A 20,362-nucleotide genomic window follows, 5' to 3' on the forward strand; every position below is an offset into this window, starting at 1 on the left:
CGGCATCTGGCCAAGCTGTAGGCCTGTGTTAAAAAAATCGATTTCCCAATTCTAAATCGATTCTCATATTAATTCCTAAAAATCGATTCATATGTCTAAAGATCGATTTTATATTTTTTTTTATTATCATTATTTATGAATTTTTTTTTCATCATTACATTACAACTTTTGGTAATTTTTTTGTTTATCCCCAAAAAAGGAATGTTTTGTTGGACACGAGAATAACTGATGCCATGTTTTTGCCTTTAGATATGTTTAAAGGTATGAAAACATTAAAGTGTTAGGTTATAACTGCATAAATTGTCTATATTCCATTACTTTATATACTGTCTTGGGGTTACATTTGCAAAAAATGCTAAAAACCAAATGCTCAAAAATTAAAAACCAAAATAGACCGAAAATGGAACAAATAAAAACGGAATGTGGGAAAAAATAAAACCGATTTCCTCCGTCTCTGTTTGCTGCCCTGGGTCTGTTTGGTAATTCTGACCAACATGATGTTTCTGAAAGCAGTTCTATCAGCATTCTGGGAGCTGATTGGTCCTTACAGCATCATTAGCTGCAATACTTGCTGTTTAATCTCAATATAATACTAGTAGTAATATTTTGCATAACTACAGTCATATAATTCATGCAACAGCTCAAAAAACAGTTTTAATAACACTAACCCAAATCAATATCGGAATCTGATCGAATCAAATCTTGATAATCGATTCTGAATCTTAAGAATCGGAATCAAATCGATTCTTGACATTTGAATCGATCCCCAGCCCTACCAAGCTGACAACAAGACACAACAGAGGATCCAGCCTGTGGTGATGGGGAACCCACAAGTCAGGGCTAAAGACTTGAAAACATCAGTGGAACTGGGAGAAGTCTCTCTTCAGAGTGACACAAGTCACTGAGCAGGCAGGATGTCTGTTAGTGAACACCACAGAGGCAGCTGGGAAGAATATTTAGACCCTTGTCGGGTGCAAAAAGTGCAGAGCTTTACCAACTTGAAAACAATCGTCAAAAAGGGATTTATTTTGGAGGGAGCGCCGTGATTTTGGGCTTGCTGGATCACCTGGCTTAAGTCAACTTTCCCCAAATATCCTGCAATAAAGTATCAGTGTTGCTTTCCATCAGGTGAACTTGACCAGAAGTCTTTCCTTTTGTAGTGGTCCAGTCAGAACCCACACGGATGCCGTGGAAAGACTGAGAGGGTCGTTTATAGCAGACGTCCTTCAGTAAAGAGGAATTGTCAAAACTCCCTCCTGAATGTTGTCCGGAGCAGCTGAAAGTGCCTTCTTGACCTTCTTGAACATACTTCTTTTCTCCAGCTGTCAGTGGGTTTGTTCACTGAAGACACTTAACCACATTGTGGTTGTGACTTTGATGAAGACCAAAAGTCATATCTCGATATTTTCTAGCTGAATGGCGATACTCGATATATATCGATATTTTTTCTGTGCCATAATTGGGGTTTCCCCCAAAGCATTATAGCATAGCATCTCTGTTAGCTTCATTTTTTTCTGAGGCAAACCCTTAAAAAAACTGTCAGTTTTAATACAAAGCCTCGTGCCAAATGTCACACAGGTTCCTTTATTAACAGAGATCTGCACAATATCAAAATGTATAAAACAAATGAAATAAAAATAAACTGCCTGCATATTTAGAATAAAAATGCTTCTTGAATAAAATAAAACAAATATCCCTTTCCTGCATAACAATTAAATTAAAATACACTGCAATTAATACAATGTAGACAGTAACAGGCAGACTTTTCCACTGAGGTTGACAGTTGTGCAAATAACAAAACATTTGTGCAAATCTCAAATAAAACATTCAAGTCAAATTGTCACAAAATAAGCTATATCAAAATCATATTTTTTTAATACATTTTTTTAATCGATTTAAACGATATTGTCTCGTACCATATCGCGTTTGAAAATATATCGATATATATTAAAATCTCGATATATCGCCCAGCCCTAGCAGAAAGCCAGCAGGTTCCAGTGGGTTCACTTACTTTTTTTACCACAGTGTTTGACTGTTGGACATCTGTGGCTCGTTGGCTGCTGATTAACCTCACATCAACGTCAAAGCACCAAAATCATACTTGGGGCGGTTGTAGAGAACCAGCACACCGGGGTGAGTCGTTGATGTCTGTCCCTTCTTTATCATGCTGGATAACATTGTTAATGTCATCGATAAAACTGTTTCAGTCAGGGGCGTCAATTGGGTATGGCAAGGTATGGCAGCCGCCACACCTTGGCTTCAAGGGAAAATGTAAATGTTTGTTTTTTAAATACATTTATGGAATTACTCTGTCTATTTGTATCGATTAATCTATTATTTAATACATATAAAATAACTACAAATGCAAATCAGAACAACATGATCGATTTTACTAGTTATTACTCTGCAAAACCTCAAAATCTTAACAAGAATATTTGTCTTATTTCTAGTTAAAATGTCAAATTTTTAGTCAAAAAAATCTCATTACATTTAAGACAAGACTCAAAAACTCACCTGTTTCAAGTAGATTTTCACTTAAAATAAGTAGCACATTTTTTTTGCTTGTAATGAGAAGATAAATCTTGTCCCACTGGCAGATTTTTCTACTTATTTCAATTGAACATTTACTTGAAACAGGTGAAAATGGTCAAATAAATTATTTTTCTGGCGATCACTCTTGTTTTAAGTGTAATGACACTAAAAATGATTAAAAATGAGACATTTTAACTAGAAATAAGACAAATATTCCTGGTAAGATTTTGAGTTTTTGCAGTGTGAGCGAGACTGCATTTGAAAAAGTTCCAATTTTCTTGACCACACAGATAAGCTACATAGCAGACTTCTGTGATGAGTATTTGCTGGACGTGTTGATTGATACTCTAGTTAAGTTCTGTGACTCGTAACCTTGCCATACCTTAGCTTTGACTGAATTGACGCCACTGATATCAGTCATAACTTTAACAACTCACCTCTATCAACATCTACGTAAGAGTCTGAGTCATTTGTAGCCAATGTCCCGCCTCCCCGCTGAAGATTCAACACCAAAATCAACAACTGCTGGTCTGACTGTTACAGGGCTGCAACCCCAAAAAGAAAAGGTGCAACTGAGAGAGAGGATTTGAAAATGGAGATGAAAGAAAAGTGCAACTCAAAAAGAAATATTTTGATTTCTTGGTTACATCTTTTGAAATCTGATTTTCAGTTTTGATTTTAAATTAGATTTAGGTGAGAACTCTCCTGTGTGTCAGTTTAAAACATTTTTCTATTGTTCGTGTATGCCTTTGGATGTGTGTTTGGTGTTATTGTTGCTCTGTAAGACCCAAAACCTCCACTTCATACCTTCCTCAGGACCGGTTACAGATTTAATTCTAAACTTTACCTTCATTCATTCACTTTCTCGGGAGAGTTGGTGGAGAATCACGGACTCAGTCCCGTCTGGTGAACATTTTCATTAGTCTGAAACTACTCCATAATATTACACCTCTTTTTACCAGAGATGTTAATTTCTTAGGTAATCATACTTGTAGGAATATACTGATAATATCATGTCTGGTTCTCTCTTGTTTTCACAACTAGAAAATTGGCAACATTAAGCTTCTTTTCATAAAGTTAAACTCGTCTGATGACAGCTGGGATTGACTCCGGTCTTCCCTTTACCCTGAATGTCCTTAAAAGGGAAATGTCCCCCAGTAAATAGTTGGTTCCTCTTATAGATGAGGAATTTTACGGATAACGCTGATAGTGAACATAATCATAAAGCCTGCAGCGGTATCTAAACGTAAACACATGTTGAGTGCAGCTGAAGCTTGTGCAGGAGTTTCAGTCTGAGTCCAGAGTTTGGCCTTTAATGGTCAAACGGGGCCAGGCTGGTGTGTTGTTGTTGCTGCGTATACTATCAGATATGCTACACATAGATTTTTGCAAGCATCTGTTTCCTGTTTCCAGTCAGTTCAGTTTGCAAAAGCCCCTTCGGTTTCCCCCGATGAGTCCTCTGTGACTGTAAGTTCTGCTCAAATATTTTCCCCAAGCAGGCAGTCTGCACATGAAACACAGCTCGGACATGTGACCCTGTGACCCCAGCGTGCAGGGCCTGGTCATTATCTCGCTGACCTCCAACTTGCTCGGGGATTTTTCTGCAGCTATTTTAGCTGCATCATGTCTTGTAGGAGAGGTCTAATCTGCCCCTGTTTTTTTTTAATCAGCAAATGGTGTCTGTGCATTTTCCAAAGGTTGTCTTCTTCTTTATAACAGGTTTGGAGACTGATTACATATTCAGGAACACTGTTATTTATTTTTAAATGACACACCTGTGGCAGCAGCAGTTGTAACCAGAGCTGTCAAAAGTATTCACATTCATTACTCAGGTAGAAGTATAGATACTAGAGTTTAAAAATACTCCTGTAGAAGTTGAAGTATCAACTCAAGTTTTTTACTCAAGTAAAAGTATAAAAGTACTGGTTTCAAAACTACTTAAAGTATAAAAGTAAAAGTAATGTAAGGGGAAAAAAAGCCATCAAGGACAAAAGCCATTGAAAATGAATGCATCTTAGTATAATGCAAATATATTAAAGAACCATATATGTGTACTATTGAGCATTAACATGTGTTTCAGAGAGCAGGAGATATGATGACTAGTTGCCTATAAGTATTGTAATGGTGCAAAAAGTCAAACTTCAGAGGCATGTTATCATTTATCCTAACCTTTATTGGAATGTACATCCAAGTTTAGTTGCAGGAATCTGAGGGAACGGATGTAAGAACAAAACTGGACAAGAACATCTGAAACAACCACAACCAAATTCACTCTATCCGGATGGAGCAATTTAACTGGATAGTTTTCTTTTAAAGGCCGAAATAAAATAGAGTAACGAGGCTGTTTTTAAAATATAAGGATTAAAAAGTACAGATAATTGCGTGAAAATGTAAGGAGTAAAAGTAAAAAGTCGTCTGAAAAATAATTACTCCAGTGAAGTATAGATAACCAAAATTTCTACTTAAGTAAAGTAACGAAGTATTTGTACTTCGTTACTCGACACCTCTGTCTGTATGTTGCCCTGTGATCCACTGATCAACCTGCCCCCTGACTTTTTCTCAAAGAGAGCTGACATAGCCTCCAGCAGATCCTTGTGACCCTAAGTAGGACTAAGTGAATATTGATGATGGATGGATGGAAGGATGGATGGATGCAGCTCAAGTTGTTAAAACGTACTTATTAAGCAATGAGATGGTACTAGACCACTTGGCTTGTTACGATCATATGCTCATTTTCACTTTTCCTCTATTTCTGATTATACAAGAAGGTCATACATCAGGACCTACCTCCTGCTCACAGGCACGTTCTTTGACTTTGAATAGCGTGAAATGAACTTTGGGTCTCTTGAGTTGGAGTCTTTGCTCAGAAGTTAAGAGCAGATGAGGACAGAAGCACCAGATTAAAAAAAAATCGCAGCTACTCGGCCGCGTACCAACCAGCGACATTGTTTCAAAGCACCCGTCTTTCTCGTTTACTTACTTTTACATTTCATATGAATTTCATAATTTAATTTCTTTATCACATTTTTCCTCCAGTATGACCAAGAAAATGCAGTGTCAAAGGTTTTGAAGATAAATGTGGCTTTTAAACAGCGTTCTAAAACCATTATCTTGCTCCGCTTACTTTAAATAAACAGCAATTAAACTTGTAAAGATGTTTGTTTGATACATTTTTGAGCTTGTGTCTAAGATAAGATTTTTTAAGGGGCAGCAAGCAAAAAAGTCTGATATATTAGCATATACTCTGGCTTCAACATCTATAAAAATCCACTGCCATGAGACATGTAACTAATAACTAATCAGACCGAGGCTGTTTAGGGAAACTGACAGCATGCAGCAGCGTTTTCTCCAGGCTGCTTAGTGCACGCTCTGCCATGAAGGGACGCTCATTCATCTATTGGTTAAAACATGCCGCGTTATTTACATTAAATATTCATATTTTACAGCTGGAACCTTCTTTGAGAAGGAAAAAGACGTAACTTAAGTAAATGAGCATTACTGCCCAATCAATTAAAATTTAATTCAACCCATCAAGCTCAGGCTTTATGGCAAACCTTTAAAGGACTGTATAGAGGGAATTATAAGGATTATGTCCTGCTTAGAAGAAGCTTTGTAAACTTTCTAGAAAAGTGGCGGTTTAAAACTGAAGAAAATTTCATGGCTTGAACACAAACCATCAGCTCAGTTCTTCCTGAAATGCACGCTGAGTTCAGATGTTGGCTGAACCTGAAGCTGCTGTCGCGGATCTGTAAATGTAAATGGCTGCCGAAGGACAGGTAGTCTGGTGATGTGTTGTTAAAACATCTAGCAGTCAGCGGCACAAAGTCTATGGTCTGCTCCCAAAAGCCCCTTCCTGTCACTGGAGAGCAGAATAAAATAAATAAAGCTGCACCGTTATTTAGCTTTAAGATTAAACGCTCTGAAACACAGGACAAGATACAAGATACAAGTTATGATTTGAAACAATTTTAATTCTAATTCTATTTTTAATACGGTAATAGATGTTTTAAATGATGTCAATTACTTTTTATAAGTTCTCGTCACAGAATCATATTTGTACAGGTTGTAAAAAGTGATTTGTTCCTGTGATGTGCAATTTAAATTCACATGTAAGTCATTTTATGTAATTTCTTTCTGTAGGGGCACTAAAGACCTATAACGTTTTGTGTTTCCTTATGTTTGGTTTTGTATATCAACACACGTGATGTCATCCAGAAATGCCTTACCCTACTTTTATCTGGATTTAGTGTGAACATAATGTTCATTTTGAACAAAAGCTAATTATTCAAATTCTCCAATTTGCAATTTTAGGCAGAGATTGGGGATTGTAAACTCTTATTTATTTAGTTGTTTGTTTGTGCTTTACAGTTTCAAATTAACAAGAGGTGCCGAAGCATAAGTTTAGGCACCCTGCATGATGGTCTTCTGGATGCTTTTTGTTGTTGGACTAAGAGTTTTCTCTTCTTGTTTTGAGTTATGTTGTTTTCCATAAAAAGGGTACTTTTCTCTAATGTTCCTGAACATTTCAGCACTGACTTTTAGAGCTCTGTCCAAAGAGTTGATCAAAACTGGGGAGCTGCAGACCAAATCCTCAGAGGTGTACGGATAACCCAATGATGGATTTAAGGATCATTTACAGGATAGTTGTATAAAAGATGCAAAAGTGTGATATAACACCATGATAAGATCCACCCCCGTGTTTAACAGCTGGACAAATGTTCTTGGGGAGGAAATTTGTTTATGGCAGACAAAAAGCAAACGTATCAATTTAGTAGATAATGGATCATGACCAGAATATTGGGTAATTTTTTCCCCTGCACACATTTGAAATTAAATCTGTGAACTCCTCTTTGTGTCTAAATGGCCTGAACACCAATCCAAAGCTTCCTTCCTCAGAATTTAACAAGCTTTAATAGGTGTTAATAGCCAAACAGGTGCTTTATCTTCAGTCATCAGACTCCGTGATCATCAGTTTCACTCACTGGACCACTTGTCTTCATTCCACTGAAAAGGATTTCAGAGCAACGTATCCAGTTATTGCATCATTAGATGTAATAACAGGACTAAATCCAGGCTAATGATCATTCACTTAAAGAAATGAAAACATTTAACTGTACAAAAAAACAGATAAACACAGACAATTATGCACAAGATTTGAAAGGCCATGATTCACTGTTTGTGAAACTCAAAAGCAGCCCAAGTGCTGCTTTGAGAGGTTCATAATGATCGGCCTTTGTACATTTATTCAAGTAATGTCATTTGGTGCAAGCTTGAGGCATTTTTTTGTCCAATTTGTATCCAACACTTCTAAGATTTGTTTATAAGAACATGATGCATCATCTTTTGGGTGATGATTGAAAAGAAAAAAAATCCCCCTTCGGAGCCTTTTAGACAGTCTTGCGACCCTGAAGTTGAGTTTGTTTTAATTTAGTGAACAGTGTGTTCAGGGAAACGTTGGGATGCAGTGAATTTGAAACTCATTTAAACTCAGATTTAATTGAAAATAAAAAAGCAACACATGGTTTCCACTTCCATGGTAGAGTTAACCATGTATTATGCAGTAGTTTACAAACTATTACTGTCAGGAGTGTTTCTGAGCTCATGCAGCGATTTTCACTGCAAAGTTGTTTCTTTTAAAATGTCGTACTGCCTCTTCAAGGCCATTCAGTTTTCTGTTACGTTTCAGCTGTGCATAACTGTTCAAGGAGATTATTTATTAATTTGATACCCGCTTTGCACTTTTTTAGGCATATGTGAAGTTGAAACAAGCCTGAATTTTCCTTTAAAATTGAGAATCTGCGCACCTTCTCCAGCGATGCTGAGACCGTGTTTCCCAGCACTGCTCACCCTTGTTGACGTGCCGTGATAACGGGAAGATGTAGATGCGATCTTGACTGACAGGCGGCTGGACTTGCAGTGGGAGCGGGAGCATGATTGACATGGCCTCCATCAACAGCTCCAAGTGGTTGAGGGCACTGACACAGCTGATTAGAAGCCCGCAGCTTCATCTGTGTCAGGCGTCATTCTGCAGCATTTCCTCCTCCCCCCCTGCTTGTTCGTGGATAGCTGCTGGATGAGCAGCACAACAAGCAGATTTAATAGCCGACAGCTTTATTCCAGCAGATGAAGGGAGGGTTGGTTTTTCATGTCATACATTTTGTGACTGCACTTAATGTTCTGATGACTCCAGTGTCTGGATAATGCCTCTTTTTAAATTAGTGTCACAATGAAATATAACATTTTTCCATCAAAGATGGAACAATATATTTTTTTAAATCCTTCATTTGCATTTGAAACCTCACTTTGCAGTTCCTGAAGATGAATCTACAATCCAGAGATGGTTGCAGTCCAAACAAAGGGTCAGTGTTTGGATGATCACGTGCCAAAGTGTCCTTAGACCAGACTCCACATCAACCCCCAACCCGACATCACCATATATATATGTGTATATATGTGTGTGTGTGTGTGTGTGTATATATATAGATATATGTGTGTGTGTGTATGTATATATATATATATATGTATATATATATATATATATATATATATATATATATATATGCCTTTTATAAAAGGGAAGCCAAAAATAGTTTATTTGACAGTAAAAACTGCTGTTTGCATGGAAGTTTGGATGGCATTCCCCCCCAAACCATATAATACAAAACCTTGCGATACGGCACGCAGGACCAACACCTGATTCTTTTCTTCACCTTGAGCATTCTGGCAGCACTAATGGGTTGAAGTTGAAGAGGGGCATTTATTGAGTTTTGAACCCCAGTTTTTTATATTTGAAAAACGTGCCATTGATTTCTTGCCTTAAGTAGATTTTAAACCATCATTTTTCTTCAACATTCTTGTGTGTAGTAGTAACAGTAGTAGTAGTAGTAGTAGTACTAGTATTATTACCAGTACCATCCAAGTTGTCATTGTCGTATCAATCTACTCAATACAACTGTCATTCTAGATTTTGCAGATTTTTTCGAAGGTTACAGTTTTTTCCAGCCTTTCTCCAAAACTGGCAAAGATGTGTTTTAAACCAAGACTAGTCGTTTGGATTTTGGTTTTCTGAAGCATTATGGGTTACAGCCAATCAAAAAGAGCTCTGACCTGTTGAGCTGGATCAGAGGTTACATGTGTGTTAAGCATGGCCATCTATCTATAGTTTTATTGGTTTATAAGCATCACTGTATGGGTTAAATTCACCAGTATCACACAGTCAGTGTGCTCATTCATATTTCAAAACTCTGATATTTGCATAGATTTACATTAACGCTGCTGCTGCTGCATTGGAATCGACTAATTTCACATTCAAATTCATCATCCAATTTTTTCTTTTTTTCTGCATAATGTCACATAAACAACGCTACAACCTCCAAACAAGAACTGTACTAGACCACTTGCAGATTACAGCCATCGCATATAATCTTAAACTACGACTATCTTAAACCTCTCATCTCCCTTTTTGAGATGTTTTAATTTTATTGTAGAAATACACAGCAGCTTTGAAGAACCTAACCCTAAATTATCTGACAGTAAATGTCTTCAAACGGCAGAATGCTCCGCAGTGATTATATGCAGCGTTAGTTTCACTCCGGTCCCATAGCTCCCATACTAAATGATGAACAATTTTCATTTGCAAGTTTTTGTGAGTCACTGTAGGCAGGAGCTTGTTTGAAATTATCCACAGAGGATCTCTCACTCAGTTTTACTGCATGCTCCCTAACACGCTGCTGCACCACAGAGGACACAAGATTCTGCTACGGAAAGCACTGAAGAAGAAGACATTGAAAGCTATTTGTGGTGATGGGCAAAGTAAACGTCCTCTGTGACAGACTTTGTGGTGTGGGTGTTTGCAGGCTGTGATCGGGGTCTGCAGAGAGGAGTACGCTGTGAGCTGAAACCAAATGTCTGCGATGAAAGAGAGCCTTTTCTCCCCACATTTACTGTCGGCTGTCGCCAATCATGTCAAGTAGAGCAGAAAATCCAAAGTGTTCATTCTTACTCTCCTTTAAAGCATTATGTCTGTCTCATTGAAATAGTACTTCAACTTTACCAAAAAAAAACATGTACAAAATTTCTTATTGATGTACTGACTTTAATTTTCTTTAATTCATTTCTTTTTTCTTTTTTTTTTTCATTATCTTTTTTTCACAAAAGAAAGGCAATCAGAAACATCCTTAATGACACTAGGTCTTACAATTTTCTTTTGTGCACACATGCCAAATCTCGCCTACAACAACCCCTCCACCCCCCAAAAAAAACACAAAAACATACACACGAAATAAATAAATAAATAAACTGGGAAAGAAAAATAAATAAATAAATAAAAAATATGGAAAATAACATCAGTAAGTAACAGTAGGGGCATCAAAACTCGAACACCTACAGATACATAAAGTAAATGACAGCAATAAAACAGTAATCAGCGTACAATGAAGTTATCTAAACCAGAAAATAATGGGAACCAAAATTCTTGAAAAAGATGGCCACGGTTATATTTTTCCAATGTTAGCTTTTCTAATGGTAGAAATGCTGTGATTTGGTCTATGAAAGTCTTATAAGATGGAGGGGAATTGTTCTTCCAAAATAAAAGTATACATTTTTTTGCAAAGTGATCAAAATTAATATCCTGCATTTTTTGTTATGTAGTTGTAAATTATATGTGTCATTTAATAAATAAAAACTACTGCTTAAATCAAATGTTTAGTCCAGGATTAATTGTGTAAGGGAATGAATTGAATTCCAATAATTTGGTAAGCGGTCGCATTCCCAGAACATATTTAATTCATTTTTGACAGAAGTCTTGAGGTCAGTTTGTATTTTAATCTTGTCCTTCCCTCTCAAAACATTTCTCAGGCATTTGTCTGACAGCAGTTCGAAATGAAAAAGTGTCTCCATGAGTCAGAAGTTGTAGTTTAAAGTGGCCTGACCAGCCACTCACTGCCTGAGCATCGTCTCTGAAGAGGTCGGCCTGGTTCTCCTCACTTTTACAACCATTTCCAAGTACAAATGAATCCAAACTGGTCGTAATGAGACTTTATGTGATGAGTGCAGGAGCATCCAAGAAACACTATTCAAAACCACCAAGGCTGACTGCAGGATTGCTAACCAGACCTCAGATTAACTTGTCTTTACTGGGAAACCGACAACGGCCGTTTACTGTACTGTACATCTTTTTAGACGTCTTTTCTTGATATAATCTGGTTGTCGCTCTGTTTATTTCACATCCTTTGCTTCTCCGAATGATCACATGTCGATTAAATGCATCCAGAGCCAGCTTCTTCTGCATCCACTGATACAGCCTCATCACGGTCGATTCCCAGGGGAACCAGACTAATTATTTATATCAAAGGAAATAATAGGATGGCTGGCCAGGCTGTCTAAATCCCACATCACCTCACTCTGCATGATCCACTGTAAACTCAGCTGTGTTATCACAGTTTCATCTTTATTTCAAGAAATATACATTTCCCTCTGGGAATTGAAATGTTTTTTGACATGTCAGAAGAAAAATCATGAATGAAAAACTCACTCCACGAGAGGGAGATCAGATTGCTGCATTACGCTGACATAAAGCTGGTAAACAGGATTTTCTACAGCCTACACCATCTGCAACCAAAGATAAAATAGCTAAAATGTTAAACCTGTAATCTGCACTGAACTGGATAGTATTCATTAGATGGCATTTAACTTTATAAACTTGCTTTATTGTGAACTGACACGAGTAAAGCCAGCTGAGATACACTCTGCATTTTAAAAAGCACAAAATAATGAAGAAATGTGCGTTTGTTTCAGTTTTGTTTCGTCTCAATAGTTCCTTACCTTGTTTCTGTGGCTCCAGCTCATAGTTTTGATAAACTTTTACATGCCACCATGGCGTTGTACAAGTTAATACAAAATAAAAGACAACAAATAGGTGAGTACACAGCTGGGACAAAGATAAGAAAGAAGGACTATTTTAAATTCAGGATGTCTTTTGAGAAAAATGTCTGCTAGATGCAAAGAGTGCATTTGTGAATGTGTTGGTGTGTGTGTGAAGAAGAGTAGTTATTTTTAAAAAGTGCAGTTGTTTTTTCATCTGTATTACTCTCAAATTCAATTTTACTTGACAACATGTACATAATCCGTTAATAGCATTCTAGTATCTCTGAGCAGAAGGGTGGTGTGTAGTAACGCTGTGTAACTTTACAGGAGTCCAGGGAGATTATGCGCAATAACACCACATTATACTGAGTATGCTTTTAGTTGTTAGGCTGGAGATAAACGGTGTATTACTCATTCTCAGTTGAAGTTCAGTTCTCCAGCTCTGCTGCAGTCGAATCTGCCCAGTTGTGATACTCACGTGTACCGTAGGAGGATGGGACGTTGCACTATGCAGTTTTGTGGAGCATTTCTTCAGACAGCACCGGCGCATGAAACCTAAAAGTTATAAAACAGTCCCACCCCCTGTCACTTCAGGACAAACACAAAATCAGTTTGTGGTTTTCAGTCAGAGCCTCTGTAGTACACTTGTCTCATAACACCTGTGCAAAGACAAAAGCACAGAATACTTGACGGATGGAACTTTCCAGAGGCTTTATTGGCTGCAGTTGTTAACAGGATGTGGTGTGCAAAGTGACTCAAAACAAGCGAGGGGGAGGATTGAAGGGGCTCTGCTCTAACAAGTTTGTTTTTTTTATAATTTCGCATTCATGTAATGTTTTTTTCCCCCCCTGTCCACTGGATTACCAGCGCAGGGAGCAGTCGCATGAAGCAAATAAGAGCATTGTCTGACAGCTCTGATAAGATGAATTCAGTTTGCAATTTATGAAGAAATAGCCTAGACAAATTAAAAAATTAAAAACGTGAAAGAGGACACCTTTTTTTTTTCTTTTTTTTTCAAATCAAAGTTGTCACACATCAGGAAATAATCTGAAAAATCATTTAAAAAAATTGTGATCACAGCAAGCAGATGGTCCTGCTGGTCCCACTTAGTTAAAATTATCATTTTGAAACTAGCACCGGACAAATGTCACTTATTATTCACTAAAACCTGGATAAGTGAGTCCTGTTGAGTCCAAATCCAGGATTTCTAGGCTCATGAACATGGTTGTCATTTAAAGTTGCCAGATCACCATGGTGACGCATGCTGAACTGGGGACCTGCACAGAAGCAGGTTATGTTCCAACTTTTTAATTAAACCGTCTCTAAACTTGTTCACAGATTCTTTCCGTGATCATAAGTCTGATTCAGTCATGCTGAAAAAAAGCATTTAAATATCACCGGGCAGAGAATTAATGTCACATTTCAGTCAAATGGAAAGTGTGTGATGGATGTTGAGAAGCATTAGACCGTAATAACTGACAGAAATTCAATAATTCAAAAATCATCTTAAAAGTTATTGCATTTAAATACTTTTTTATTAGTAAAATTTAACCCTAATGGGATTTTTTTTGTTCCGTTTTTGAGCAGTGAACCTGCTGAATAGTTGGTTCTGCTGGTATTTTAACCTGAACCAGAAATCAACCATTTCAGTTCATCGCAGTGCCACAGGATATGAAATCATCAGGATGAAACTCTGAGATGATTCTTGCAGCTGCTCCACATAAACAACTATTATTATCATTATTGAAGTTAGAACATTCACCTATTTGGTGTGCACAATGGAGGAATTTGTTTAGGGAGAAAAATCCGAATTTTTCCTGAAGAATCCATGTAAAACTGCAAACATAATTCTTAAAACTATTCTTGAATCTTGGCTTTTGTCATGGAAAAAGACAGGATAGCAAGATGGGATCCTTCAGTGGTCAAAGCAGTCAGCTGTCCGAGCCTCCTGGTGCCGTGGGAACATCTGCTTTCTCTGCTCCTTATATAGAAGGATGTGCCAGTGAAGGGCACAAGCAGGGCTCTTTTTCTCTGGGAATCAATGTACTGGCTTTTCTTGCTATCGTAATGACAATACCTCCCACAAACCCAGATGCAGGGAGCTTAAAGGATCCATCCCATCCCTTTTCATCTGAAAATGATGTTTTCAAACAGACCTATCATCCCTTTGTGCTGTGTCTTTTAATAATGCAAAAATCAAATCAAACAGAGCTAGCCAGAATACGTATTTTATTAGGCAGAGAAAATACTGTTCAGAAGAAGAAAAACACCAAAAATAAATTTCTTCCATACATCAATTCCTCTCGCAAGGCATAGAAAGGGCACTATACGTCAAAAATAAACAAGCATTGCCAGTTTGCACGTGGATAAAGATAAAAATCAGTTGGAGGTAATGGAGAGTCAAAAGCACGGTATGGCTCAGGTGTCGTTAAAGCAGAGCATGATGACAGTTTCCCATCATCGACACTGTGAAAACACACACAAGAGGCAGGTGGCCCCTTAGTGGGGAGTGTTTTTCTTTTTCAGTCTCTTGCTATAGACAAATCAGCAAAGATGAGGTGTCAAAGTGGTAAATGCGTCAAGAAGACCAATCCTCTGACCGAAGAGGAAGATGAGCTTTAAGAGGATGCCTTGGCACTGAATGCAGCCAGAGCCAAGTAGTTAAAATCTCCTTAAAGAGGCAGAGAGGGAAGGCAGCTGGGGTCGGCTTCTGGCAGCTTGCTCTGCTTGGAGCTCCGTTGGGTAAGATGGGAACGACTCCGCTCTTTTCCCATGTGAAGCAGGAGCCCATACAAGGCAGAAAAACCCTGACAACGTCCAGCCACCTCAGACTTTCAACACGACATAATGTGACCAGAACACTACATGCAGACTTATACAAAGGCAGAACTTTTACAAAGTCATGCAGATGGAATGTTTTGATATTCTTGTTGCTTCTGAGTCCGACGGAGACATATTTAGCTGGCTCGCCTGAAGCCTATTTAAATACTCTCAGATGGGATCTATAGGAAACTAACATTAATCAATCTAGGCCACTGTGACAGGTTGTAAAACAAGCTCTTGGAAAACGTAACCACATCAGTTGTTTTAAAGAGGAGGGGCTTTACAAAGCTCAGTATAAGTACTTAAAATACTACGATCTTTTCCTCTAATCTCTAACTGAAGATGAGACTCACCCTGTGCTCAAGGAGGTATGCAGTTAAAGCCATCTAGATCTGGCTTCAGAAAACGTTAGGCCTTAACGTTTCTCTCAAACATACTTGAAAAGGCATCTATGCACTGTCACTTTTAAAAACTGAGCCTGCTGGGAGTAGCTGGGAGCAGTTTGACCTCTTGTGAAATCCGTGAGGATGCTGAGAAGATCCAGTATTCGCATAGCTGTCTTGTATTTCTAGGACTGCCGCCAGCAGATGTTGGTTAAAGAGCTAAACGGCTTCTGTCCAATGTGAACAAAATAAACCTGGCACCAAAACTCAAACGGCAGTGATTCCCAACCAGAGGTGTAACGGGTAAATGGACGGATGAGAAAGAAGCTATGCTGAAATCTAATAGCGTAGCAATAGGTGGAAGTGAACTCTTAACATGAAAATAAAACAAATAATACTTGAATCAAATGAGCAAACAATTCAAATAGTTGGCTTTAAAGTTCCAGAGTTGAAATGGTTAACAAAGAAAGAAGTAATTGTTTGGTGTTGGACATAATGCCGGGATTATGCTAGCATAAAGTGATGAAAACAACTGCGAGCGAGAAATTAAAGACATCATTGTTTTTCACTCAGGCCCTGACAGCAAGGCCTAACTCTTTGTGTTTTGTTGATATTATGTTTTAAATATCAACAGATCTGACGTCATACAGAAATAGCTTACCCTGCCTTTAACTAAATCAAATGGATTTTAAATTAAATACGAATGGATAGTGGACCATTTATCTATGATCATAATAATAAAAAAAGTTAAGGTCATCAATAACTATTTAAGAAGAAGCATAGAAGCCATTTGAAATGGTTAAATTATAAAATGGTAGGCTACCTAAAAGCTGGTGCAAACAACATTGGAAATACAGCTGAAATGAATGATTAAAGTCAGGAACAGTTTTCTAAAATTAATTATTAATGATGGATAATGCAATGATGACACAAAGCAGATATATTGAATTAATTTCTAAAGTAAGCATAGCTTAACTACCTTGATGGATGTTTAATCCTGAAGTTTCCTTTCAAAAATGATCAAAAGTACACGGCCGTTTAAGCTGATGGAGTAGTTAAACATATCAGTGAAGTAGATGGGAAATGGTTGGGAATCACTGGTTTACTTCAATATTAGGTTGTGTTTTTATTTATCAGTTCAATTCAATAATCATTTATTAATCCTCAAAGCAGAATTATATCATTATTTTTACACCTTATTGGTAACTTAATTTACTCTCAGACAGGATTGCAACTTTCTTTAAGTTTTTCTCTGTCCATTGGCCTACCAATTAACAATTCATTAATATTCTAGAAAACTTAGCTAAAAAAACATGATCAGATTTTCTTAGTGAATTTACTAACAAACCCAAATATTACTGATTGTTTAGTAGAACAGAGAGCTAAACAGCTGTTTTAATCATTTGAATTTTCTTTCCATCAGATGTATTATCTTGAATTACAACCATTAATCAACTTGTTATAATTTGAATTTGCAAATAACATTTTTTTTTCATTGACTTTATATGTCAAAACAAATGTGGAACAGTCAAATAAGAAAATATTCCACTCAAGGTCACCTTAGATGATCTTTTTGGAGAGCATACGTTTACCCAAGCAGCACAACAGAGGAATCAGTTTGAATATTCAGCATAATCACAAGGAAAGACTCAACTTACAGAGATTTGACTTTGCTCTGTAAACTAGACTAATTTAATATCAGAGAAAATCATGGCAATTGTCTTAAATCCTCAAACACAAAGATGTAAACTTGAGAGCAAGTGAGGCAAACGCTCATCCGTGTTCTGGCAGTGAGAGACACCACGATTGGACAGTTCAGATGCAAACGCCCTCATTCCGTCGGTCGCCGCCGCCGCCGGGTCGGGCTCAGAGGTTCTCGTTGGTATCATGATGGCACTGGCTGTCGGTTGACGTGTTCAGGAAGGGGAGCTCCTCGCCGCAGCCTTGCAGCTTCAGGACTCGTCTGCTCAGATCCAGGCAACACTAAGAGAGGATTCACATGATGAGAATAATAACTCCACTAAATTGATATGTAAAGGCTCTTAGGATGCGTTCAGGAGATTAGTCTGAGGGAATACTGCATGTAAATTTCTAGTATTCAGTGAAAGACAGTTACGAAATGCTGGATAGTTAAATAATTCAGTTAGTAGCCTACATATTAAATCTATTAAATCTGCCATGAATGAATACTTTTGAGAGGATTCAAACCAAAAAGATTTGCAGCTTGCAGTGCTCCCTTTGTTTACTCCCTCTGTGAAGCTCAGGCGTAGTGACAGCTCAAATAAAGCATGTCTGATGTGAGTTGGAACTTATATGTGCTGAGCAAAGATGACTTGTTTTGACATTGCAGCAGTCTGTCTTTTCTACCTGGCTTGAAAATGATGAAGGAGCAGCAGTAGAAGGAAATACACAGAACCAACAAGCACCTTTGGTGCGGTCCATTTCAACCCAATGAAGTAATATTATTGGATAGGTACATGTAGGGCCCAGTCTGTGACATGTTGGTTCATAAATCATATTTTACTCAGACCCAAGCCAAACTAAACTTGGATAAAGACAGGCAGAATACGCTGTTGAAGTAGATGTTCAAACTTCAAATACTAGATGACTCGCGCTGGAAGGCAACACTATTGGCATTTCCATTACCCCGAGATTTGAGCAAAACCTAAATATTGCAATGGAAATTGGGTCTGGAGGAGCCCGGTTCAAGCCCCAGAATGGCAACCAAGATGAACCACCTTGGGCCCCTGAGCAAGGCCTTAACCCTATTGCTCCATGGTGTGTGTGTCTCAATTGTAAGTCGCTTTGGATAAAAGCATCTGCTAAATAACAGTAGTAGTAATGGAAACGTGACTATTGAGATGTCTGAATGACGTCATCTCAGACGAACCTCCGACAAACCTAAGCGTCTAATCCAAGGAACTTGTTTTAGTGCTCTTAAAAATTCCTGAAAATTCTCATTGCGGGGTCTTTTCTTGGAATACAAATGCGCAACATGTTCGAGGCCTTGTAACCCGGATCCCTGGATCCCCGGACCCCCAGAACCCTGGATCCTCCAAATGTAAACCCGCCTGAAAAGTATCATTATTTACCAGTAAGTTGTTGTTTTTATTAATTTGCCACAAAATCATTCCTTCCACTGCAATTTTTTATTAATTTTAGAAGCTTTGATCCTGATTGGCATAAAAATCTCTTTCCTTGGGTACTTTTTTTCTTTTGTTGTCCACAGGGAAACATTTTTGTCTTAAGCTTCTTCACAGTTGAGTTGAGTGGAAAGAAGATCAACCATATTAAATTTGCAAACTGGTGATAGGAAAGAAGAGGGTGAGATATATTACAAATCTCTTCAGAGCTGAGGGGAACTGACGGTTTATTATTAAAAACAACACTGAGGATTCAGTCTATATTTAGCATTAAAATATTCATTATAGGGTAGCTACCAGAAAGCATTAGATGAGAGTTGCGGAGACAGAATCCTGTCATCTATCACTTGTTTTGTAACGAGCATCACATTATAGTCAGCAGGATTAAGCCATCTTTCTTGATTTGTTAAATAAAATGTAATTTAAACCTCTCCTAGTGTGTGCCACTAATCATAATTAATTAATTGAGGCTTCATCTCACTTTACAGAGATCTTAAGGACTGATTTTCAGCATTAGAGCTCACATTCTTTTCTTAAGTTCCCATCCAATTACATTCTTCAAACGATAACAAGACAAAGTGTGTGTAACTGAAATAAGGGAAGCTTGCATTTGGATTGCCAGTCAGTTTTTTCTTTGCCTTTTAAAAGTCACATTCTGGATTTTGAAATGTGCTTTTATCTGTGTTTTAGCGGCACAGCGGGTAGCTGATAAGAGGCTGTACCAGTAAAACAAGCTTACCCCGCTTTTTCTTCTGATAACGCCACCAATTTGCAGTTACACCTCCATTTTTCCTTCTGTTACGTTCATTTTTTACTAAATTGCTATTACTAGATTGCTATTTTAAAATACACAAACAAGACACGCATGCCAGAGCCCAGCAAGGCTTACAAAATATTAGCGAGGACCTTACTTTGAGCTCCAGAAGAGTATGCAGGCCCAGGCACAGCTCAAACGTGTCATCCTCTGAAAGTGGAAAAAGAGGCACGATAAGGACAGAGGGCATGGAGAGAAATAAAAATGAGTTACAAAATTGCTTTCTGAAAGCTTCTCTGTCTCCGGTTCATTAACACCCTCACCTGAACACGCATAAATTTGTTCCACGACAAAAATATGCCTCCTGTGTCAACATGAGCTGATAAGCATGTGTACTTGTGAGAGCGTGACTTTTGAAGAGACAGAATGAGAAATGATTGCCATAAGTGTGAATTTGAGGCTGAATAAAGAGTTATCATTCACTGCAGAAGATGCATTAAGTCTGAATGTGAGCTGAATAATAACATGGATTATTATTCCATTAAAACAGGACATTTTTAAAATTTGCAAAACAGCTTCATCCCGAGATGATGAAGTATAAAATATTCTTTTACTAATATGGCAACCGTAGAAGGGCTCAAATTCTCACCTTTACAGAGGTAAAACAAAGGAACATAAACCACAACTTCAGGTCCCAAGGATGCAGAAACAAACATGTCAGTGCTTAGAAGGAAAGTGACCTTTTTAATTACGAAAATAGCCTCTGCTATTTGCTGAAAATGGAGATGGAGAATGATGAAACTGGACTACTGTCTTTCTCTGTGCTACTTTGGACCAATGACGCCACACCATTGAATTATTTA

The 20,362-nt window shown here is 37.8% G+C and overlaps 1 protein-coding gene across 1 annotated transcript in view; it reads right to left on the reverse strand.

Moving 5' to 3' along the window:
* Nucleotides 1–14,608: 14,608 nt before the first annotated feature.
* The window catches only part of nrip2 (nuclear receptor interacting protein 2), a 37,925-nt gene continuing 32,171 nt past the window's right edge, over nucleotides 14,609–20,362 (reverse strand). The window contains exons 5-6 of the mRNA XM_061714703.1: nucleotides 19,657–19,709; nucleotides 14,609–17,585 (exon numbers count right to left, since the gene is read on the reverse strand). Of these exons, the coding sequence (XP_061570687.1) occupies nucleotides 17,469–17,585; nucleotides 19,657–19,709 (170 nt within the window). The 3' untranslated portion in view covers nucleotides 14,609–17,468. The remainder of the gene's footprint in view (nucleotides 17,586–19,656; nucleotides 19,710–20,362) is intronic.

The sequence above is a fragment of the Cololabis saira genome, chromosome 23 (genome assembly GCF_033807715.1).
Source record: "Cololabis saira isolate AMF1-May2022 chromosome 23, fColSai1.1, whole genome shotgun sequence".
In the NCBI taxonomy this organism is placed as follows: Eukaryota; Metazoa; Chordata; class Actinopteri; order Beloniformes; family Belonidae; genus Cololabis; species Cololabis saira.